The sequence below is a fragment of the Cynocephalus volans genome, chromosome 5, assembly GCF_027409185.1.
Source record: "Cynocephalus volans isolate mCynVol1 chromosome 5, mCynVol1.pri, whole genome shotgun sequence".
NCBI lineage: Eukaryota > Metazoa > Chordata > Mammalia > Dermoptera > Cynocephalidae > Cynocephalus > Cynocephalus volans.
The window spans coordinates 25,024,874-25,049,696 of record NC_084464.1 but is presented as its reverse complement, the minus strand read 5'-3'; the positions used below and the strand labels follow the sequence as shown (position 1 = coordinate 25,049,696).

The following is a 24,823-nucleotide window of genomic DNA, read 5'->3' as shown; positions in this document are numbered from 1 at the left end:
GATTGCAGGCAGGGTTAATCAAATCTGTCAGGTCAACGGCCTCTGTAATGGGCCTCTGAGTGGTTCTTCGTGGAAGTTGGAGTGCGGCAGCAGAGTGAGGGTGGGCAGAGAGGCAGGTAACTGCGCTGGGCGACAGCTCCATCTTTTGCCTCCTGAGGTGGCTTCTGGATGAAGAGTGTTGTCAGTGCTCTGGGGTGGCCGTGGCTAGATGCGTGGACAACAGCTGGGAGCTGGGGAGGGAGGGCTCTGCTGCCACGCTCTAGTGGCTGGCAGCAACAGCCCCTTGCAGACCACAGGCCAGGGTTCATTCAAGCACTAGGAGCATGGATATCCCAGACCTTTGCCCTCACCCAACCCTGGACCCACCAATGAGACAAAGAACGTTAGCCAATGGATGATAGTGACAACCACAGCTAATGCTTCCCAGATGCTCTCATGAGCCAAGCACTAAGCATTTTCATGGACTTACCTCAGTCTCCACAGCAGCCCCTCAGGAGGTTTGTACCATCTACTGTTCCCATCTTGTAACTGGGGAAGCCGATGTTCAGGGACATTCAGTAACCAGCCCACGGTAAGATCCGAAAGTATATGCCCATAAACACTGTGCTCCTTTGCTGGAGGGAGACACGCAGAAGCCGCTGCCTAAAATCAGAGCACAGAAAGATGCAGTGGGCCTGGGCATCTTTCCTTTTGTATATCCAACTGGTCAGCTTGCTCATGACCAAACTTGGGCAAAGCATGTAAAAGTTCTGGTTTGTCTGCCATTCCTCTAGGCTTTGTCACTAAAATGTAGGGTACCCAGGGCCACTAAGGTGCCCACATGCTCTGTGCCACTGTCTGTGGCCTTGATTGGGGCACCCCAGGAGGCCCTCTCTACCCCGCGATGCCCTAAACTACAGACTTGGTCCTTCTCATCCCACCCTTGCCCCATCAAAACTTGTCACATTTCTTGTCCTCTGAGGGTCGTCTTCATCTCCTGACTGTGCCTGCACTAGCTCAGCTGGAGCGGGAGGAAGCTACCGCCTCCTGGAAATGTTTCCTGATCACAAGGACAGTGAGGGCTGCCCAGAGCTAGTGCCCGGGTTTCAGCCACATAGCTGGGCACAGGAGCATGGCAGCATGGGCTGGTGACATTCCCAAGCTCCGGAGGCCATCATAAGTGAGGCACTGACCAGCTGCCTTGAGGCTCAGGAACAGGAGTGGATGGAGCTACAGGTGGAGGCCATGGGTATGAGAGGCTGTCAGGAGCTGAGGAAATCGGGGAGCAGGAGTGAAGGAGGAACGACAGCCATAACTGTACAAATGTGTAAACTCCAACACTACTGGATGTTACTGATAAGCACATGTGTGGCAGAAGCCTTCGGAAGTGTTTTCAGTGAATGAAAGGACATTGCACATAGACTCAAGTGACCTTTCCCACATCAGCTTCCATCACCAAGAAGGCAGCAGGCCCCAGCCATTTTTGCAGCTGAAAACACCGCTCTTCCTCAAGCCTTATTTTCTCGACTGTGCCATTTTTAAAAATCTAGTTTTAAGGGTTTGGAAGATGTGAGAAAACAGATGGCTGTGAGCAGGGGGGGATGCAGGGAGTTTCAGAGGGAGGCTCACACACACCCCACAGACAAGCACCCTAGGCAGGACCGGCTCAGCTACACAGCATGAGCGCCACAGGGAGCGTGGAGACAGGCAGGACGTGTTCCTGTCCCCTACACCCCGGGCTTATTAATATACACTGTAAGTGCTAGACTACATGGCACAGGATATAATGCAGTAGAGTTGAGTGAGAGAAATTAGCAGGAGGAAAATTCTGAGATATGATGGAAGATTGCATCGTCTGCAAAGAACATAGAGGACTTGAAGATAGGGAGAGGAGACGCGGTCCACACGGGGAGAGGAGGCACAGACAGGAGTGTGGAAGTGGGAGCCACACACCGAGGACCAAGGACAGTGAAGGGAACAGCCTTGTTCTAGCGGAGGAGTGTGCATGGGAATGTGTGTGTAAGTGTGCATGCATGTGTGTTTGTTCCTGTGCATGTGAATGTGCATGTTTGTGCCTGTGTGTGTGTGTGTGTGTGTGTATGTGTGTCTGTGTGTCTGTGTGTTAGGAATGGGGAGCAGTGGGCCATAAGCAGGACCAGAGAGGGTGACAGCACAGTACAAAGAGCCTTGGTAGCTAGACAGAGGAGTTGGGACCAACATGGTAGGCAATAGGGAGCCACAGCAGGTCCTTGAGCATCTGAGGAGTGTGCTCTAAGCCAAGTTCTGGAAAGTTTCACCTGGCAGTGTGTAAGAAGATAGAGTGGAGAGGGAAGGAATTAGGGGCTCTCCAGGCAGCCAGGACCTGCTACCGTTTTGATGTGCATCTTTTCTCCCACGGCACACTCTCACACTGCCCCTCTCACTGGGAGAGGTCATCCTGAGGCCACATCGCTACCCATCAAAGAAGACAGGACTCACCTTGGTGTTTGTTGCTGTCATTGTTTACTTCATCAGGTAAGAATTGCATAGAGAAAGTCAACTTAGGCTTGTCATTCAGGAGGATATTCCAGAAGAGCGTACTGTACTGTCAGAGTCTCCTTGTCTTGGTTTAATGGGGATTTAACCATCTTTAAATTTCCAGGTAAGAAGGGCCTTTTAGTTTGATTTTGATACAGAAACGTGACACGCGCAGGGACAGGCAACTTTCTTTCTCCCTCTCACGAAGGACTAATCATCACAAAGCCATACGTGTTGCTTCCCAAGAAAATGTCAATCTTTGGTTCCATTTGCAATTAAGATGTTTGCATGGCTGAACTTTCTGAGGCATCTAAATATATTCCATGTAAAAAGGCATTTGGCCAGCGCCTGCTAGGTTTGTCCATTCCTGCTGCCTGTATTATTACAGGCTTATTTGCATCAACATCTGGCATTGGACCTCCTAGAGGGCGTGTGGGCAATTGCCCAGGGGCCTGCCGAACAGCCTGGCTGCAGGCATGGGAGATGATTCGAGGAGGTGGCCTAGATTTCATCATTCAACCACCTGGTGACACTGATTCTCAGAAGTGCTTCCCAGTGGTCTGTAATCAAGGGAACGTGCTTGGCCTTGCTCCTGTGACTGGGAAGACTTTCCATTCTAGCCTGCTCATTCAGCACCACACCGAGCACGAGGCCTGAAGATTGGAAGCTAATCAGTGTTCTTTCTCTAGGCGCAAATAAGCTGTCCATGTGTGACAACCTGGGTAATCCCTCAAATCCCAATATGGGGGAAGTTTAATTCGGTATAGTGCCCTGTCAGAGATAGAAGCCAAGAGAGAGAACACATTTCAAAGGACTTGGGCTCCAGCAGTGCCTGTTTCATGGACATCACTAGCCTTGTCTCAGAGCAAAAACTTGGTGCCCAGAACCCAGATGCTCGTTCCTGCCTAGCCCTTCCTTCCCTCTGACATTGTTTGCTTCTCCCACCCTTATGCATTCCTCTTCCCCTGAGTGCCCAGACTCTTTCTTGCTTCTTCTGTCTTGAAGAAAGCATTTGTTCCACAAATCTACCCCAAGACTTCAATGTGCTCTACACCATTCTCCAGCTTCTGGGGCTTTTGCATTTTAGCAAAGAACGCTTTTAGAAAACAAGGCTTAAGCTGGGAATCTATGGGTAGTTAATATCTGGAGCACTGTGTTGAGAAGGATTCTGAGGCCCTACCAAGAAAAAATTATGTGACTCTTAAGCAATGTCTTTCAATGGCATGAGGACAGACAGAGGTGGCATAGATGCCATGTATTTGACATACCTGGCTTAACCCAAAGGAATAAATCTCTAAAGATGGAGTATCTGGGACCTGGGTTGGGCTAAGAGTATATACACATAAAGATATTACTGTCGCACGTGTTGAAGAGAGGCAAGGTGAAAGCTGGCTGATTATACACATGAATTTGTATGCTCTGTTTTTTGGTGGACTTTAACTTACACTTTCTTGCAAGTGTAATTTTTTGAGTTCATATATAAGTCAGCACGTTTGACATATTAACATTTTCTACCTAAGGGCTTGAAAGTTGACCATCAACTCACAGATCTGACCCTTGTAGTCCTTTTCCTCTTTGGGATCAAGAGGATAAACAGCACCTAACCCACTGCTATTATGGGGAAAAATTCTAGTGGCCATAAGATGGCTGGGCTTGCCAGTCCCTGGGCACATGTTCCGATGTTGCAGGGAATGTGGAGGTTGGAGAACAAAGGTGCAAGGAGGAGGGGAACAAGTATGAGCACTTGCCATGTCCACTCAACGGGCCATCAGCGCCAAGTGTCATGCTGAGACACCGAGGATATAGTGACATGCAAGACACCTGCTGCCATTAGGAAGCGTCTGGGAAAGAGGAGCAGAAACAGACAGTGGGGATGCAGGGTGGGCAAGCCCAGAGTGCTGCGGATGCACAGAGGGATGTTCACGCTGGCTTCTTAAAGGGAAGAGTGATCTAAGCCAAGACCCAAGGAATAAGCAGGAGTAAGTCAAAATAGTGGTAGAAAAGGCCTTCAGGCTAAGGGAACAGCATCTGTGAAGGGCTGGAGGGGCCGAGAGGACAGCTGAATCAGAGAAAAGTTAGGTCATGAATTTACATCAGTGAGTTTGGACTTGTAAAGTGAGTGCTTTTCCGTGGAAAAGTTTTAAGCAGAGGAGTGTAATGATGTGGCTTATGTAAGACAGTTGATCAGGAAGATGGTTCTGGCTGGAATGTGGACATCAGACTGAAGAGGAACAAGGCGGGTAGACCAGTTGGTGGTATCCGTGGTAACTCAGATGCATTGGAGACCTGAGGCTGCAGGGGGTTAGATGACACACCACAGTGATATGGTGGAGGTGCATGTGCAGGGAAAAGCAAAGCTGAGACTTAAGCCAACTTAAACCAAAGTCATCTATTTCCACACGCAGCACTCTTTCCACTGTATCCACGTAGCCGTGCATCTGTTCAGCTCCCAGTGTGTGCAGAACCACTCTGCTCACTGCTGAATGAAGGGACGTGCAGGAACGCTTGACCTGGTCTCTGTACTCCACTATCTTGCTCGATGTCACTGTCCCCAGGTCCATGCTTGGTTTGGGCATTACAGTATTGGTAACAGAGCAGGTGGAGGGAAGGGATGGATACCTGTCACCAGCAGGAATATGACTGGGTGGACCCCAGGGCCCAGCAGGGAGCTGAGGTGGTTTGACATTTGCTCCTTATTATCATGAGTGAGAAGTAATCAATGAGCATTTGGTCCATTAAGCCCCATTTTTCCTAGAACGAATTAAATACATTCTATGAGGGCATTTTACGTTGATCCCTTGATGGAAGCTTCTCTACCTCTGTGCATTCCTTGGTTAGGGATGAGAATCTTTGCTGCCTGCCCTCTCCAGCCTTCAGCAACACGCAAGGCCCGCGAGCCTTCCTGGCCACAGAGGGTCATCAACAATTCCACAAACTGTGGATATCCATGGAGACGCATTAAGGAAGTGGGTCAGCTGTTAGGTGTGCCAATTTGGATGGTCAAATGGGGAAATGGCATAGCAGGAATGAAGTAAAGAAGATAAGCTTGGGCCAGAGCAAGCGTGAGAAACAGAGTCAGAAACGTGGCAGTGACTCCGAGCTGGAGGGGCATTTTGCTGCCGCTGTCTAAAAATAGCCACCAGGCCATGGGGACCGCCTGGCATGTGATGCTAGCTTTTTGTTATTTTTCAGATTGCAAAATTGGAGGGCTGGCCCCTAAGTGGGAAAATAAAACTTTGCAAAGTAGTGATGATTGCAAATCTTTCATTTCCTTTGGAAAGCATTAGTCACCTATAAGTATGGTAAGCTCCCTCACTCCACCCTTCCCTCTCACCCCAAAACACCTCGCTTAACTCTCTCTGAGGCAGTAGTGAGGAGCAGTTTTTATTCATTCTGCTGGTTTTTATTCATTCTTTTATTGAACAGAACGAACATTTCCCCTAACACAGGACCGGTTTTACTGGGAAAAGCAAAAGTCTTAAAAGACCAAGCCACAGCCAGCAGGAGGTTTATGCTTAATAAGTGGAGAGGAGCCACACCTACAAAGTGTAACACAAGATGGAAAGTGATAAATTGTCATAAAAAATGCAAAGAGCCACAGGAAATTAGAGAGAGAAGAGGCCACACCCGGGTGAGCACTGTGGAAAGGGCGTTGTAGACAGTGTGCACTGGGTCTGAGCCCTGAAGGACCGGCAGGATTGGAGCTGCAAAAATGGGAGAGAGTGAACGACAGCAGACAGTCCCAAGTGCAGAACACGTGAGGGCGATGGCCAGCAATTTTTTTTTAGCTGGACCTATTAGTAAGAGAGACTAGTAAGAAATAGCCCTGGAACTACCCACTCCCGGAGGCTTGTGGATGACAGGCTAGAGGTAGCCTGGCACGGTATAGACGGGGAGAGTTCGTGGCTGCTGTTGCTTCTTTGTTTCTATGAGGCAGGGGCAAGAGTGGGATGTATTAGCACCTTGGCCAATTATGCTTTCAAAAGTCAGTCTTGACAACAGCACTTGAAATGGGTTGGAGTGACAAGAAATGGGAAGCTAAATAAAATAAAGCAATATAAAAATAAAGTAGCCAGTAGATTAAGTTATCTAGTTTAATCACAATGTCTTGTTCTTCTTGAACAATTATTTCACAGTTCCAATGGTATCCCACATCCGGGTGCTCAGAGCTCCCTTCTACTGGCTGTAGGTGGTCCAGTCTTCTGAGACCTCCATCCCTAGTGAGTTCCAGCAATCTGCTGAGTGCTCACATGCACGCGTGTTGTACACTGTCCTGATCTGAGTGCACACAGATGGCAAAGCCCAATTCCCAGCCTCCCAGGTCCATCCTCTCCACCTGGCACTGCATTAAGGTTAGCATGCTGCTCCCACTGCCGATGATGCCAACATGCCATTGCTGTGAGTCTCCTCTGTTGTTGGAGGCAGAACGATACCACGGGCCACAGAAGAACCCCAGCTGGCCTGGAGAGCACCATCCCCTTGCTCTTGGTAGACCAGAAGCCTGCTGAGGCCATAGGTGTCTCTGCTAGTGTCTCAGGTGTTGCATGCCAAGCACAAGTGTCCCGCAGATATGCCGCTGTAACCCAGTCCATTCCCAGTAGCAGTCCCTATGAGGCAAGAGAGATGATTCTTTTTTTCCATACTATGCTCTTTCGAGTGAGGGTCCTAAGCAAAGCTTCCTGGGCCCCCAGGTGCAATAATCGTTCAAAATCATGCCCCATTTACACATGCACACTTACACATCCTACCCTGAGAATATATTAAAAACTGCCAAGGACTGGATTAAGCTGAGTTCCAGGACCTGCCACCTTGGCACACCCAGCATCAATAATACCCTTCTTCTCCCAATAGTGTGTGATGGGGAATTCGCTTCCAGAGCCCTACCCTTTCCTGAAATATGCCTTTCTTCTGGGGCCAGCCAAGTGAACCATAGTTGTATAACCTCGAATCTCAGTGAGGATTGGAATCCCAGCCCCATTTTCCACAAAAGGACTCTTCAGCCCTCATGTAAATTAATATGTGAAAATAAAAGGAGGCGACATACATGTCCTTTTTATCACCATTTGGGGTCCACTTCAGCTGGGATGCAAACTGAAAAGGGGTGGAGGTGGGGGGACTCAGAGAGGAAAGGGTTATTTGTGTTTCTCTGGCTTCCTGTCCAAACCCAGCTTCTGTTCAACCAAAATGCCCTGAACAGAAACTAGAAACAGTAACAGCTGGGAGAGGGTAACAGCTGTACAATTAGAAATGAGAGACACATTGTTGAAGTAACAGAATGTTTTGTGGATTAATTAACATGTCGCAGGCAAATGAAAAGGAAAAGTTAAGGCTAATTCAAAGAATTTTAAGTTAGTGGACTGGGAAAGATGGTGAGTCCATTGACAGGTGAAGACGAATTATGAAAAAAATAGCTTGGGGTATAAGTCAAAAAGTCAACTTAAAATCCCATATCTAGATCCTATTCCAAAAAATTTCTGTTTAGTTCAGTTAGGACATATCCTGGACATCGGGATTTTTAAAGCCCCCAAGACCACGCTAACGTTCTGCCAAGGTTGAGAGGCACCTGCCTAGGGGAACCTCTATTTGGAAATTCAGACACGGCCTTCTCAAGCGAGGTGGGGCTGGGGAGATCCAGGTGGCTGAACCCTCGTGGTGGGGCAGGATTGCTGGAGAGAGAGAGAGAGAGAGGAGAGGGGAGCAGAGAGAAATAGCAAGCACATGCTGGGGAAGCGCCCTCATCCGAGGGACAGGAGGGGGAAGGGGGCCGTAAAGGCAGCAAGGAATGACCAGGTGGTAGAAAACCAGGACTGGACGAGAACCCCATGGTCCCTAAGGCAGGAGGCAGCTTCACACCAGAAGTTTCAGGGAGTAGTTGGGCCACCTTTTAATTGCCACCCCAAGAACTCTCAGCATTGCTGATATTTTCAACATCCAGGCAAACTAGTTGCCTAACACTCCAGCTTCACAGTTTCTCTTTAGTCCTTTTATTTGATTTATTCTGCTGGGCTAAAAAGATATGACGACGAGGGTTAACGCTTTAAGAATTACATGCCAAAAGCCCACGAAACTCTGTTATCTACTTATCTCTAACCCACAGACTTCTACTATTTCCCTACTGATAAGATATAGAAGATACAAATTTCATGATAACAATTTTGATGCTACAAAATTTAGGAAGAAGAGACTCTAAGAGATTAATTTGGGGCTACTGTCTGATGCCCGCACACTCTGACTCTCATTGAGTCACACAGTGCCCAGCTCAGGAAGGACGTATAACGTTGCTCTTTGAACTGAGGCACCATCATGAACTCCTCAAAGTATTAGAAAGTGAGCAAAAGATTGCCCAGATTTGGAAAGCGCTGGATACATTTCCAGACTTTCAGAGGCTGTGGTGAGTCAGCAGCTCAGAGGTGGCCATAGCAGCAGCAGTGGACAACAGCTGAAGACGGTCATATGTCCTAGCAGAGCCACCCCAGATGCTTTCATTTAAAATTGTGAAGAATTGGCTGTGTTCTGGGTCCTTAGGAAACTGATGTGCGTGATAGATACAGTCCCTGTCCTTGCAGAGCTTCCAGGCAAGTGGGAAAGCTATCAAGGCAGCAGCAAGGGGAGGTCCATGGTCGGGGATGCCCGCAGGTGCTGGGGGAGGATCTTCAGGACATCTCTTCAAGAGAAATGAACTTTTCAGCTAAGATTAAAAGTGTGAGTGAGATCCAGCCAGGCACAAAGCAAGAAGTATGTTCCAGGGAACAAAAAGGTCAGAGGTGTCTCCAGTGGAGACAACAGCAGGGTTGAAGGCCCAGAAGCTGCTGAGCTTGGCTCATTTGAGAAACAGAAAGTCCACATGGGTGGACTGTAGGTCTGAGGGTGGATAGTGGGCAGGGCAAGGCCGGGTAGGCCGAGTAAGGAGCTTAGATATTTTCCTAAAGCAGTGCGGATCTGCTGAAAGCAGGGGTGGGCCACGAACAGATGTTGCTTTGGAAAGGTTACTGGATTGCTGGTGGCTCACACTAGGAAAGTGGATTGGAGGGACCAAGAAAAGCCCAGGAGACAATGACTGAATCCCAGGTGGGACAAAGGAGCCTGGACTGAGATCAGGAACTGGGTGCACTGGAGAAACACGTAAAAGGAAGTGTAGATGTGATTTCATGGGGTTGAACGTGGGGGTGAGAGCAAGCAAAGAGCTGACATTGATGACACCTGGAGTGCAAAGCACCCTCCCCTCCCCCTCCCCTCTGCTCCCCCTCCCTCCCTCCCTCCCTCCCTCCTTCTTTCTTTCTCTTCCTTCCTTTCCTTCCTCCTTTCCTCCCTTCCTTCTTTCCTTCTTTCCTTCTTTTCTTCTTTCTTCCTTCCTTCCTTGCTTCCCCTCTCTCTCTCTCCCCATCTCATGTCTACATACATGCAGGAAGTCATAAAGAAGGGATGTCACTAGACCATGCAACCCCCTCCTCACACCTGTCTGCCGAGTGCCCTTCATTAAATTCCCGTAATCTTGCTCCATACTCTGTCTGTACTTCCATTACTTTCCCCACTGTCAGTTAACACACCTAGAATTTTCTTTGCACTTTCTCTGAGAAAATACACATTTCATTAGCTTGCCTCAGGAACTTTCTTTTACAAGCTTTATGCTTCGGGAAACAAAAATGAAGTAAACACAAACATTCCAGGCCTCTAGGGGGATGTCCTTAATTTGTTGACTCTCTTATGTAAGCGTGCAAGGGTATCAGGGAGCCCTAACTCCAGGTACACAAAGTAAGCAAAGGGAATGCACCCCATTTGGAGTGTGTGCATAACTCCTTACTGACCCCAACCCCCCAGCCCTGCTCCCTGGGGATATTTATCTCCTGCCCCTTATGCCTTCTCAGCCCTGTCATGAGAAGCAGCCACACAGGCAAGAAGCTCTGTGCTTATTCTTCTAAAATACATCCACTGGGTGCACATCCAAAGAACACCAGTATTAGTAATAATGATAATAATTATTGTTTGATATAGGCACCTCATTATCAGTCTGGGAGGAACATCTAGACAGGTTTTGGAGAACAAAATGACACCAGCAGGGCCAGGACTAGGGACCAAGTGCTGACTCTACACCTGTACATCCCTAACACTGATGCCTCCTTAATTCATTTTTTTGATTGGGGTAAAATACACATAACATAAAATTTACCGTTTTAATCATTTTTAAGTGTACAGTTCAGTAGCATTAAGTACATTCACATTGTTGTGCAAACATCACCACCCTCCATCCACAAAACTCTTTCATCTTGAAAAACTGAAACTCTGTTGATAAAGGAAACAATCAACAGAGTGAAACAACAACCTACAGCATGGGAGAAAATTTTTGCTAACTATGCATCTGACAAGGGATTAATATCCATAATATACAAGGAACTCAAGCAATTGTACAGTAAGAAAACAACTAACCCAATTAAAAAATGGGTAAAGGAGCTGAATAGACATTTTTCAAAGGAAGACATACGAATGGCCAACAGGTACATGAAAAAATGCTCAACATCACTAGTCATCAGGGAAATGCAAATTAAAACTACATTGAGATATCATCTCACCCCAGTTAAACTGGCTATGATCAAAAAGATGGTGAATAACAAAGGCTGGCGAGGGTGTGGAGAGAAGGGACCACTCCTACACTGTTGGTGGGACTGTAAATTACTACAACCACTATGGAAAACAGTATGGAGCTTTCTCAAACAGCTACAGATAGATCTTCCATACAATCCAGCAATCTCACTGCTGGGTATATACCCAGAGGAATGGAAAACATCATGTCGAAGGGACACCTGCACTCCTATGTTCATTGCAGCTCTGTTTGCAATAGCCAAGACATGGAACCAGCCTAAATGTCCATCGATGGATGATTGGACAAGGAAACTGTGGTATATATACACCATGGAATACTACTCTGCTATTAAAAAGAATGAAATACTTCCATTTGCAACAACATGGATGAGCCTGGAGAAACTTGAGTGAAATAAGCAAAGCACAGAGGGATAAATACCACATGTGCTCACTCATATGTGGGAGCTAAGAGAGAAAGAAGGAAGGAAAGAAAGACCACAGTGGTGCGTTGGACTTGCAGAGGGAGAGAACATTCCTTGGGATACAAAGTGGAGTGGGTGGGAAGGAGGAGGGAGAGGAAGGTTGGGGATAATTGGGTGGGGGACATGGGGTACAAATGCAATTTGTGGTAATGGGTATACAGCCAGTATGAATCTGGCCCTCACATCATGGGCACAAGCGGTGACAATCAGTTTTGTATCTCATGAATATTCATAACCAAAAAAAAAAAAAAAACCCTGAAACTCTGTACCCATTAAACAGTAACTCCCCATTACCCCCTCCCCCCAGCCCCTGGCAACCACCATTGCACTTTTTGTCTCTAGGAATTTGGCTGCTTTAGACCATCATATGAGTTGAATCACACAGCATTTGTCCCTTTGTGATTGGCTTATTTCATTAGCACAATATCCTCAAGGTTCATTCATGTTGTAGCATGTGTCAGAATTGTCTTCCTTTTTAATGTGCATGAGTATGACACTTTTTATTTATCCATTCATCCATCAATGGACACTCAGCTTGCTTCCACCTTCTGGCTATTGTGAATAATGCTGCTACAAACATGGGTGTACAGATATCTCTTCAAGTTCCTGTTTTCAATTCTTCGGGGTACAGACCCAGAGGTGAAGTTGCTGGATCACATTATAATTCTATTTTAATTTTTTGAGGACCTGCCATACAGTTTTCCATAGCAGCTGCACCATTTTACCTGCCCACTCACCATGCACGAGGATTTCCCATATCCTCACCAATGCTTATTATCTTCTGTGTGTTTTTTGTTTGTTTGTTTGTTTGTTCGTTTGTTATAGCAGCCTTCCTAATGAGAGTGAGGTGGTGTCTCACTGTGGTTTTAATTTACATTTCCCCAGTTATTAGTAATGTTGAACACTCTTTTATGTGTTTCTTGGCCATTTATGTATCTTCTTCATAGAATTTCTACTCAAGTCCTTTGTCTATTTTTAATTGGGTTTGGGATTTTTTGTTGAGTTATAGGAGTTCTTTATATATTCTGTCTATTTTTAATTAGCTTTGGAATTTTTTGTTCAGTTATAGGAGTTCATTTTATATTCTGTGTATTAATCCCTTATACGATTTGCAAATATTGTTTCCCATTCCATGGGTTGTCTTTTCATGCTGTTGATTCTGTCCTTTGATGCAGAGATGATCTCTCACTTTTATACCTTGGGTCCCTCCCTGGCCATGCCCCAGTCCTGGCCCTGAATGTTACCCCTGTCTCTTCCACCAAACTTTCAACAAACTTAAAGTATTTGAAACCAAAGAGATGACACTTAGGTTTATGAAAGTTTAATTAAGCACAGAATTTCATTCTTCCATCTCAACTCCTTTGACAACCTGGGGTATAGAAATTTGGATGTCGTTACTGAAGCATAACCTAACGTATCTTAATTGTTACAAGACATAAGCAGCCTCAAAGGAAGTTTGCTGGAAAGATTCCTTCTGTGCCATCCCTCAGTGGAGAGAGAAGCTTTTGAACTCTTGTTAAATGATTACAATGTGTCAAACACTGATCTATGTAGTTTACATGTGTTAGCTTCCTGTCTTCCTCTGTTTTGTGCAGCTATAACAGAATACCTGAGACTAGGTAATTTATGAAGAACAGAGATGTATTTCTTTTAGTTCTGGAGGCTGAGAAGTCCAAGGTCAAAAGGTTGCATCTGGCAAGTGCCTTCTTGCTGAGTCATCCCATGGTGGAAGGTGGGGGGGGAGCAAAAGAGTATGAGAGAGAGAGAGAGAGCATGCTCTCAACTTGTTTTTATAATAAACCCATTCTTATGATTACAAACCCACTCTGGTGATGACAGACTCACTCCTATGATAATGACATTAATCTGTTCATGAGGACAGAGTCTCCTAATCACCGCTTAAAGGTTCCATCTGTCAACACTGTTGCATTGGAGATTAAGTTTCCAACACGTGAACACTGGAGGACACATTCAAACCATTTAGCATTCCCTTAACCCTTACAACAGTCTTATAAGGTGTATACTGTTTGAATCTCCACCTTACACGTGAGGGGAAGGGGACAGAAAGGTTGAATAAATTGCTGAAGGTAACATAGCTAATAGGTGGCAGAGCTAGAATTTGAATCTCAGAAGCCTGGTTCCAGATTCTGTACTCTTAACCAATTTAAACTGTAGCTCATGCTTCATCTTCCCCATATTTAATTTTTAAAAGTTATTTTAGACTTTGGCATCTTCTAGTGCAGTTGGTTTCCAGAAAACTGCATTTTTAGGCTTCACTTAGATATCACAGCTCCTCTGCTAGCATTTCTTTTCCTTCTCTTGGCTTCCAGAAATGACTTATAGTCTATCCTCACATGAACGAGATCTGAGCCTCCCTGTAAATCCATCCATTTTACTTAACACTCTATCCATGTCTCTATGCATGATCTAAATCCGGCCAACAATTAAACCCCAGGCATATTGTATTAAAGCAATAATGCTTCATCTCTGCCCTTCCTGCCCCAACAGACTTGGAAAACTAATGGAAAGCTGCACTTAACTCAGGTACAAAAAAGAGCAAACCCCAATTCTCTGGGTGGGAGCCAGCAGATGGACATCGTCTTAGCAGGTTCAATGTCTCAGCAGGCCATACATCTCAGGGAAAGAATTAATTCTTGTTCTCACGTACTCTTTGGCTAATGATGTGTTCTGTGTTCTCTCATATTCTTTCTTCAACGTTGAATTTTAATGGTTTAAGTATAACAGCCCAGTTCAGCTCATGAAACAGGATGTCTTATGGGATCAAGTCAATTTACCTGGAAAAGACTGACTTCCCTAGGTTTGTGGGAACATTTCAGTGGTTGGCAAATGTTCCACATGGCTTCTTTTCACTTGCCTGGGCTCCAGTACCCTATTGATTCTGAGAAGAAAACAGCTAGTTTTTCTCCTGCTGTCCTAATTGTTGTGACTTCTGGTTTTCTGCAGAATCTTATGGTTCTACTTGAAGATGGGTGTGTGGGTGTACCCCGTGTTTGCCAAACTCAGCCCGGTGGGTCTCGCAGCTACCTTCTCTCTCGGCTATGTCGTGATCGCCAGCATCTACCTCCTTGGAGAGAAGCTCAACCGCTGGAAATGGGGTCAGTGTATCTCTCTCTCACTCCTCCTGGAAACAGAAAGAAAAACTAGTCCAAAAGAGAAGACAATGATGCTTGATACATTTGTCCAAAGGGCTCAGGTAAATCCTGCCAACGCAGGCAAAGGGCAAGCCTGGGGAAGTAGGCACTCTCTCTAAGAACCCCATCCAATTATCTTCCCTCTTTCCCAAAACAACACTTCATTTAACTTTAAAGCTAAAAAATAATCTTGTTTAGAAAGCCCAGGACCCAGAAAATAAGGTATTACCATCCCTAGTACAAAAAAAATGGGATCAGGGTCTCTCCCCCTCCCCCCAAGTGAGGGCTTGAGGGACACATGCTGTTACCATGTTTCCTTCTGGAAGGAAGTGAGTCCCGATGACCCTCTTAGCTCTTCCAACTTCAGCAGTGCATCCCATCCCTCTTTCCCTACGTTGCTTCTCAACCTTTAGTAAAGCAGTTACTAGATAAAATCACATTCTATACTTGAGATTGGAATCGTCATTTAGACAGAGTTTGGGGGCAATGTAAAGATGTCAATAAGCTTAACTTTCTAATTATAGGTGGGTAGGACCATGTTGCTTCTTCGCAAGAAAAAAAAAATCTTCATTGATTTTAAATGGAAGATTTTATTCTCCTTCCCACTTTCTCCTCCCCACCCCCAGAATATTTTTTTGTTGAAAAAGTAACTACCAGAAAGTTGGGTTACAAAATACCCATGCTTTTTCTCCTTACCCAAGGAGCCATGCAGGCATTCTCTTCTGATTCTGCGTATAAGGAAGGCAAAGAGTCACATACAGTCTCCACATTACTCGCCCACATGCCATTCTGTTCTATCAAAATAGAAATGGCAGAAGTGGCATCTTCCACCCAATCTATGAACTGGTATGAAAACATAAGCCGTGTGTGCAAGAAACCAGTTTCAGAAGGTTCAGTACCAGAGTGTGTATTTCTGAAAGGAGGCAGAGGCCCTGCAGACAGATGCATGCAACTTGGATTTGTTCCATGTTTTCTGCTCTTAGAGAAGTTAACTGGTTAATAAAGTCCCAATGGCAATATTCACTTTGAAAGCAAACACCTAAAAAATGGAATACTAAAAATTACTCCTTAAATCAGGATTCCAAATCACAGGAAATTATCAAGGAAAAAAAATGTGTTGACATTTCGGATGTGTTGACATCGAATTCTAACTAGTTTTGGCTCTTTGAAGTTCTCGGTAAAGATTTCTGAAACCTTCCCCAAATCTATATTAAAAAGAAAAAGAGAAAGAGAAAGAAAAAAAGAAATGAATCTGTTTGAAATTTGGCAGATATAGGAAGTGCAGAGAAAATTTTGATTACCTAGAGTTTTGATAACAAAAACATTTAAAATCAATTGCATTGAATTCAATAATTAATTTTTACATTGTTACTCTACTGTGAATTTTAAGCTTTCATTGAAATAAAAAATAAATTTTGGGGCTGGCCAGTTAGCTCAGCTGGTTAGAGTGCAGCCTCATAACAACAAAGTCACGGGTTCGGGTCCCATACTGGCCAGATGGCAAAAAAAAAAAAAAAATGGAGGCCGGCCTGTGGCTCACTTGGGAGAGTGTGGTGCTGATAACACCAAGGTCATGTGTTCAGATCCCTACATAGGGATGGCCGGTTAGCTCACTTGGGAGAGCATGGTGCTGACAACACCAAGTCAAGGGTTAAGATCTGCTTACCAGTCATCTTAAAAATAATAATAACAATAATAATAATAATAATAATAATAAACTTTTTTTTGCTATATTTGTTATTGAAATCACTATTTTAAACACAAAGCCCTTCTTAATAAGTCCCATTAAATACTGTATCCAATTTTCAGTACAATAAGGTCCCAATGAGCAAATAAGTCATCATCGACATATGGACTGTCATTTCATCTTACATATGCAAATTTTCATGTGAGAGACAGAGACTGCAAGTGACTATGTCTCTTTCTTTTCTCTCTAGATTTTTAACTTCTTAAAAAGAGAACATGTAAAAAGTCCTATATAGCATCAGAATAGAGTCATAAAGGTGTTAAATTCTGAAAAGATCTTCATTAATTACAAATGGTTGAGTAAGAATTAAGAGAGAAATTCGATACCTTAACATTGCAATGCAGTGATCACTTTTCAATTGCTGAAAACAAAACAGAGTGATCTATAGAACACATTTCCTATGTTTTCTGCTTAGAATAGTTTAAAGCTTCCCCCAATTTATGGAAGAAAGTCCAAGCTCTGGCCACACCAGGGCCTCTTTGACCCAGACCCTGCCTTGGCTTTTGCTCTCTTCGTTCCAAATGTACGTCCCCCAGAAGCACCAAACTGCTGCTTTCCCTCCACACTGACATTGTTTCTCATGTCCCCCAGTCTTTGCCTGGCTCATACCTGCCCCTTATTTCATCTCACCTCTTCCAGGAAGCCTTCCCTGGTCTGCCTAAGTTAGATTCGGTGTCCTTCCTCAGTGCTCCATGGCTCCCCGTATTTCTTCCAATCCCAGACTTACCATTTTATCATTACTGCTTGTCCACTACTGCTTTGGGGACTTGTTTTTAGGCTACACGTTGGGTTTCTTGCCCCTCTTTGAATCCCCCATTTCCATGAGCTTTCCCAATGCCTCAACCCGTGCAGATGGTGGGATATCCAGGGGCTCTTCTCTTTAGGCATTCAGTGGGACTTTTTGTAAAGGTGTTCTGGAGACTGCAGACAAGGAGCAACACTAATGGTTGGAGATTAGAGTATTGGGCAGGGAGTGGCTGGAGAGTGGTTGAAGAAAGCATCATGTTAGGGCAGACAGTATAAAACAGGGGGAAGAGCACTGGAATAGCAATCAAGAAAGCCGGAGTATCCCCCCACCTCGCCACAAACCAACCATGTAACCTGTGGCAATGCACCTCAACTCCTCGGGGTGAGAATGACACAGGCAGTAACCTAGGGTGGTTCTGCTGTGCCAGCGTCCATACGACTTTGTATTGTTCAGGCGTGGACAATCACTTGTCTGGTTCCCCTACTCGTGAGTCCTTCTGCAGATCTTCTGTTATGGATTTATGGAAACATATGGGTAACCACCTCATCTGTACAAATCCAGGGCTAACCCTGCTTCCTACCCTCCTTCCACAGCCTGAGCCCCCTTGAGTGAGAGCAGAAACTCAAAGGAGCACTTCCGTGAGACAGTGGGAGACAGTGGGTAGGGAATGCTCTGGGCCGCCTGGGTTCCAACCTTGGCCCTGCCACTTGTAGACCTGCGAGACTGGACAAAGCACTCAGAGACCCTGTGCTGCAGTTTTCTCTCGTCACAGTGAAGACAATGCTAGTGCCCTCCTCCTAGGATCATGGAGGACCCTTAATGACTTGCTAACCATCAAGTGTCCAGCGCAGGGCCTGGCATGGAGAGTCAGCCAGAATTGCTGTCAATCTCATCCGCCCCCCAAAAAACCACCACCTTTCATGTGCATATTCTAATCCTCCTCTTTGACTTTATGCATAAATTACCAGTTTCCCAGCTGATGGCGAGTAAAAGTAATGGCCACCTAACTGAAAATTGACAGAGATTGTTCATGTTCTCAAACATCTACAGTGAAATAGGAGGTCAGGCTAATCGAGGCAGAGATTTATTGGAGTCTCTGCTTCTGAAATGCTGAGATATAGTGTGGCTCGGATAGGAGTCGCCAACCAAGCACTGAGTGATCTGGAATATCAGGCAAAATATCCAATTAAACGTGCCAGGTAATTTTGGCAGTAGTTCTCGATCTTGGCTTCATATCATAGAAACACTAGGGGCGTTTTAAAAATACTAACTCCCAGACCCACCGTAGACCACTTATATCCGTATCTGTGGAGATGGGGACCTGACACGGATATTTTCTACAGCTTCCCAGTTATTTCAATTTGCATTCAGGGTCAAGACCCATCATTACAGAGCAATGCTTCTCAACCCTGTGTGTGCCCCCATATCTTGTTAAAATGAGGATCTTGGGGAATCTAGGGATCTTGTTAAAATGTAAATTCTCATTCAGTAGATTGGGGTGCAACTTCAGATTCTGTCTTTTTAATGCATGCCCCAGAGATACTGAAACTGCTGGTCTGAGGACAAGTCTCTATGCACCTCAAGACCCTGGGCCCCTCCCAACATATGTCTGCAGCATCCTGGGCAATGTATGTTCTCCCAAGTCAGCTGCTGGACTGGGAAGGGTGTTGGTGGTGAATGTCTGTGGGTGAATACAAAGAGGAGAGCAAGAAGGGTAGTAACAAGAAATGACACCAGGAATCAGACGCAAACTTGGAAAGCGTGTGATGAGGCCCACCCAGGGCATGGAGTTGCAGGGAATTGGCCCTGTGTGCCAGGGAGGCAAGTGCTGCCATGGCCCTCGGGAAGGTCCTTCCAGAAGATGCTGAGGCTCCAAAAGCAATTTAGGGGTTCCACAGGGCCACCTTGTCTCACCTGTCACCTTCCCTCTCTCTGTCCTGTGCCAGCTTCTATGTGTCATGGAACAAGTGCTGAGTCAGTTATTGGCACTGAGATTCACTTTCTACTTTGGGGGTGCAGTTAGGTGGGACCTTGATTTCAAACAATGGCAGAAGCAGGCAGGAGAAGACAGACAAGAGGTTGTTATAAGCTTGGTCCCCCATGTCTGAACATCTAGGCGTGCCCAGGCAGATTCTCTCCCCACCCCCACCCCGACTGGGGGAAAGGGGCTGGCAGGGCATCCCAGCAGAGGCCCCCTTCTCTGACACTTAAGTGCTTAATTTTCTTTTTTTCTTGATGATAAAACACAAGGATGCTGATACCAGGACACAAGTCCCCCAGGAAGAGAAAACCAGTGGTATTAGTCCATTTCTGTTGCTTATAACAGAAATACCTGGAACTGGGCAACATATAAGAAAACGAAATTTATTGCTTACTGTTTCGGAGATTGAGAAGTCCAAAGTCCAGGGAACACATTTGGTGATGACCTTGATGGTGGCGACAGTGACCCAGGGGTCTCACATGGCAGAAAATGGTGGGGCAGAGAGAGCTGACCTCTCATGTGCTCTTCTTTTAAAGCCCTCAGAACCACACCCCTGACCGCCATTGTTAATCCATTCACTACTGTATGGTCCTGCAATCTAATCACCTCTTCAAGGCCACACATTTCAATTACCATAAAAGGGCTCCCCAACCTTTTAACACTATTACAGTGGGGATCAAGTTTTGAGGGGACACTCAATCCAAGACACCAACCCACAAGAGTTTTCAGGCATAGCAAGGGGCTAAGCCCCTCCAGGCCAAAATGGCAGGGCCACTGGTACATGGGGGTGACTGGCAAGGCAGCTTACCTAGGTCCCATAACTGCTCTTCTACAATCTTAAGGGACACACACCAGAGGTCAGGCTATCCTTTGTCAGGGCTCAAGACCATAAATCCTTTTTCTCCTAAGGACAGTTTATAAGCTGAGAATTCCAGTCTGACCAAGCAACCTTGTGATGGTGCTTTGGACAGAATGACATTAAAACCTTCCTTTTATATTATTTACCACAGATCAGGTTTTTAAAAGGAGATTTGATTGCCAAAAGCTGCTGTCTAGTCCATTTTTATGTTGCTATAACAGAGCACCAGAGACTGGTTAATTTACAAAGAAAGGAGGTTTATTTGGTTTATGATTCTGGGACAGCTGCATCTGGCACAGGCCTCAGGCTGCTTCTACTCGTGGTGGAAAATGGCAGGCAGCCAGTGGGTGTGAGATCACATGGCAAGAGGAAGAGAGAGAGAGAAAGAGAGAGGGAGAGAGACAGGAGGTGCCAGGGTCCTATAAACGACCAGCTCTCATGGGAACTAATAAAGCGAGAACTCACTCATTAATCCCCCACCCCAGGGTGGGTGTTAATCTCCAAAAACTGCCAAATTGGGGATCAAATTTCTACATAAGTTTTGGGGGGACAACATATCCAAACTCTGTCAGCTGCCTAGAGGCCATCTAGTCTACCTCCTTGGTTTTACCCATGAAGAAATTAAAGAAGGTCTACCTGTCTTGCACATTGTCCCTGAACATTTCATAACAAAAGAATTTTACCATGAGATGACCCCATGTGTACTTCTAAAGCACGGTCCCACCATGCATTTAGTCAGTGACAAAAGTACATCTCCTTTTTGCTTTGCTTGTCTTAATTCATCTTCCTAAGCTCAAAGAGAGTCTACATTAGTGTTCCTCCATCTTCTTCCAGCTCTTTCCCCACAAGGGTTCCTCCAGCGGGCCCTCACCTCCATCTGCTTCTCGGTATTTCTGCACTGTGGGCTTGTGCTCACTGACGCTCAAACCCCACTCCTCTAACACCTCCCCTCCCGCCCCCCATCTGCCTTCTTACCCTCTTCCAGGGCATCTCACTGAAATGAGGCAAATGTTCTTCAAATTTTCAATTCAAAATCTAGCAGCAGCTTTTGTGGTTGTAGAGACACAGGTGCACATCTTCAGGAATACTGTTTTTATTTATCTTGTATACTGACAATTAGAATAATAAAGTATATAATTATATATGGTATCCATAGTGATGTTGATTAAAACAATGGCATCTTTGCCATGTTTAGCAGAAAACATTTGGATCTTGAACAGATGAACATTTAATGTCTGGCCTAAAATATCTTTAGTCCTTAGTACTATCTGGCAGAGGATAAAGAAAGGACTAAAATAAGTCAGTGGTGGACCTAACTCCCTAGCTGCTAACTAGGAGACTTTCTACTGGGAACGATTGCCCTCAATCAAGAGCAGAGTTATAAAAAACAACATTATTTTCCAATGAACGTTTGAAATCAATTTTGCGAATTTGTTCAGGGAAGATATATGATCTATTACCAAGTCAACAGTTCCCTTATCTATAGCCGTGTACCATGGAAATATGGTCTGAGATCAATTCTGAAGATTCAAAGAAGCCTAGAAACTGCTCAGCTCCTTGAATATTTAAGACTAAAGACTCACTCCCTGCCTCCCACCTGCTAGAAGCAAAAATAAAAACATGATTTTTGAGGTATTCACATCGTGTAAGTCTCTACAGAACAAAATGACTATTGGAGCTCCACAGAGAGACCCATTTGGGGATGGTGCCTTCTAGCACATGGGTGGGTAGGTGGGAAGTTCTTAGTGTTTCACCCAGCTCCTTGGTTTCGGATCTAGGAGACTCTGATCCAGCAGAGGAAGCCAGCTGCTCTCCTGCCCCAGCAGCACCTCTGCCCCCGGGTTGCTTCTCTGTAAGCCTCATGTTCCGCTATGTCTCTTAACATGCACTCTCCAGTCCTTGGCACCTGGGGTTGAAGGAGTGAGGTCACCATTACAGTTAGACTTGAGGGGCTGGGGTTGGTACACACATGCATAAAGAAAGTTTTAGAAGCCTTCAGAGTGACTGCAGAGGGAGCAAATGTGAGTTTACTTTGACCAAGCTCTTGAACGTGAGGGAATTAGCTAGTTACATAGTTGAAAACGAACTTATTAAAGGCCTAAAGTACACACTGCAGAACAAAGAGGGCGCTATGCTTGTACTTACAGTGCTGATGTAGAGAAGACCTAACTGGGGAGGAGAGAATTCACATCAGATTGGAAAATAAGACGGAGCACAGATGAAAACAACGTAAAGTCCATAAAGCTGGATAGGCAGCGAGGCTTCACTGGAGTGACCGAGATACTCTGGACTGATGAGAAGTAGAAGAAAGGAAAGCTGAGATGAACACAGGGACTGTGTTCTCAGGAGATGACTGTCCTAGGAAGTCAGTGTGGTTATGGAGCCATAGGTAGGACTTCAAGTCACCAGTCAGTCCAGCCTCTGAGAAGCAGAGTTCCAAAAAATGAAATGAGAAGATATTTTGTATTTACTGTCAAAGATATAACTGATGGAGGTGGCAGGGTTTAAAGGGTGAAGTATGGAATTAGGAGCATGAGATTGTTGTGCTCGTACTGGACCAGAACTACCAGGGCTCTCACTTCTGAAATGGAGAAGATGACATTGAATGGAGAAATGTTTTCAAAGTATGATTCATAATATTTGACAACGGGCAGGAAAGATAATGAGCCAATAAAATTTCATAAATTTAAGGTTTATGTGAAGATTTATTATCACTAAATATGGAGGTACCGAATTGTTGGCTGAATGGAAGTCATTCTAGGAATCTAACCCTGTCATTTCAGTAGAATAAAGCTCCTGTAATGAGCTTACTAAAGCGAATCCACATGCAAGTACCTTTCCACCCAAGCTGATAAACTGATTTGGTGAGAGGTCATAGAATGACCCCAATTAGGTGAACATCCGCTCTTCTATTTCCATTCTAATTTGATGTGGTCTCTTTGTCTCCAACTGTGAAGTCTCAAAGTTTGCCAGTGGACGGTGCTCAGCCTTCAAACAGTCTCCAAAAGCACCAGCACTCAGTGCCTCAAACTTGATATGCAGAAGTCCAGGAGGCTATAGCATCCCTGGGTGGCCAGCTAACCATGGGCCAAGCACCAACGGGGGACAGCAGAGTTGGCTCTGGCCCTGGCAGTAGTGGTGGCTGTTTTTCAGCACTCCTTAAAGTACATCTTGTCGCCTTGGGAAGTATGCCCTGCTTTCCACCGTCCCCACGTCAGAGTGACCCTCCACCCACGCAGAAATACCCATTAGGGAAGCCCTGAAGCCTGAGGTTTCTCTCTGTTCTTGTTTGTGCAGGTGACGGGAGGCAGCTGCGGGAGAAGAGGAAGTGATTGCACATTTTCCAAGAACCAAGGAGGAAGAAAACACGAGATTTTTCTCTTCTTTTTTTTTTTTTTTCCTTGTGGGGGGAGGTGGTGGAGCAACATAGAAAGGCAGAAATGACAGGGAGAAAAATATAAGTTTAATAAGAGACTTAAGGTAGCTTAATTGAAGGCTCTTGCTTTTTTGAAAGATTGACTACACACGTCCAAAGCAACTCCTGCCCTCTGAGTATCGGTTACTTTGTCAGAGCTCCATGGATGATGGTCTCTGGTCAATATCCAGCCCAAGAAACTCACATAAACTTGACGTTAGAATATACTTAGAGAGAAGGGGAGAGAAGAGGAATTTGGGATTATTCAGACTGTTCACTTTACAGAGGAAGATGCTGAGGACTTAGATGTGAAGTTACCTGCATGAGACCAAAGTGTTAGTATCAGAGCCAGGACAATGGCTTTTGTCCTCTGGGTCTCTTAACTCCCAGTCCTGGGCCACTTTTGAATAACTTCAACTCTTCTGAAAAGCAAGCATTTTAGTAAGCTGGTTATTTTCATGGTTTGCTCATCTATTTTTTTTTTTCCCCACCCGTATAGAAATGTAGGAAGATGGCTGCTGCTGACATTGTCTGTCTGCCTGTTGTGATAGCAAATTAATTGGGGCAATAAGAAAATAAGATAAAAATGATATTGGGAAATCTGTTGCCCTTGGGAACAAACATCTGGTGCAGATCTCTTCCATTGGCTCATCAACTAATTCGCTAATTTGCCAAATAAATGTTGTGCAATTTACTTGGAGAAGAATCTGGATGGGAAGTGGGAGTGTTACATGAGGGCAGTGGAGATTACTTTGGTACAGAGTCTTTGCTGGGTTAGTGTGTGCTTTCACAAAGCTGATTGTTAGGTGATTAACAAGGATTCGTGAACTTTGCTTTGGTTTTACTAGTAGATTTTTCTGGGCCTTTATTTATAGGTACATATTTTAAAGAACAGAAATGACAAATGTCTAATGACGAGTAAACGTGTTTGAGTCTACTGGTTTGTCCTCAGGCTCATGGAGTTGGACACCAGAGTAAATTGACTTGGGCTTCCCAATCTAACACTGTACAGAAGAAATTTGATAAAAATGGACACCATGAGCAGTCCTGCAGAATATCCCAGTAGGGCAGGCAGCCCAAGGGAAGACCAGCCAGGCACCAGGAAACCTGCTCAATGCCAGCTTCTCTTCTACTATGCTATAAATAGGAGCCCCAGATCTTTTTCTGGATTGAGCTGGGAACACCACCTCTCTCCCCACACCTGCTGCTGTTTCTTAGCTGCTCTGAGCACCTGGTCTCAAGAGGAGCCCAGAAGCAGTTGTCACAATGGAAACTCCCCAAATGTGAAGCCTGCAGGGGATCACCCGAATTTTCCACACCCCAAAGATGACTCGGGTTACATACGTCTGAGCATCATAGTAAGCTC

General features: G+C 45.3%; 1 protein-coding gene across 1 annotated transcript in view; it reads left to right on the top strand.

The window, feature by feature from the left end:
• ADTRP (androgen dependent TFPI regulating protein) overlaps positions 1-23,374 on the top strand; it is a 77,680-nt gene extending 54,306 nt beyond the window's left edge. Inside the window, exons 4-6 of the mRNA XM_063098223.1 lie at positions 2,377-2,493; positions 14,520-14,671; positions 23,340-23,374. Of these exons, the coding sequence (XP_062954293.1) occupies positions 2,377-2,493; positions 14,520-14,671; positions 23,340-23,374 (304 nt within the window). The remainder of the gene's footprint in view (positions 1-2,376; positions 2,494-14,519; positions 14,672-23,339) is intronic.
• The last annotated feature ends 1,449 nt before the right edge of the window (positions 23,375-24,823 follow it).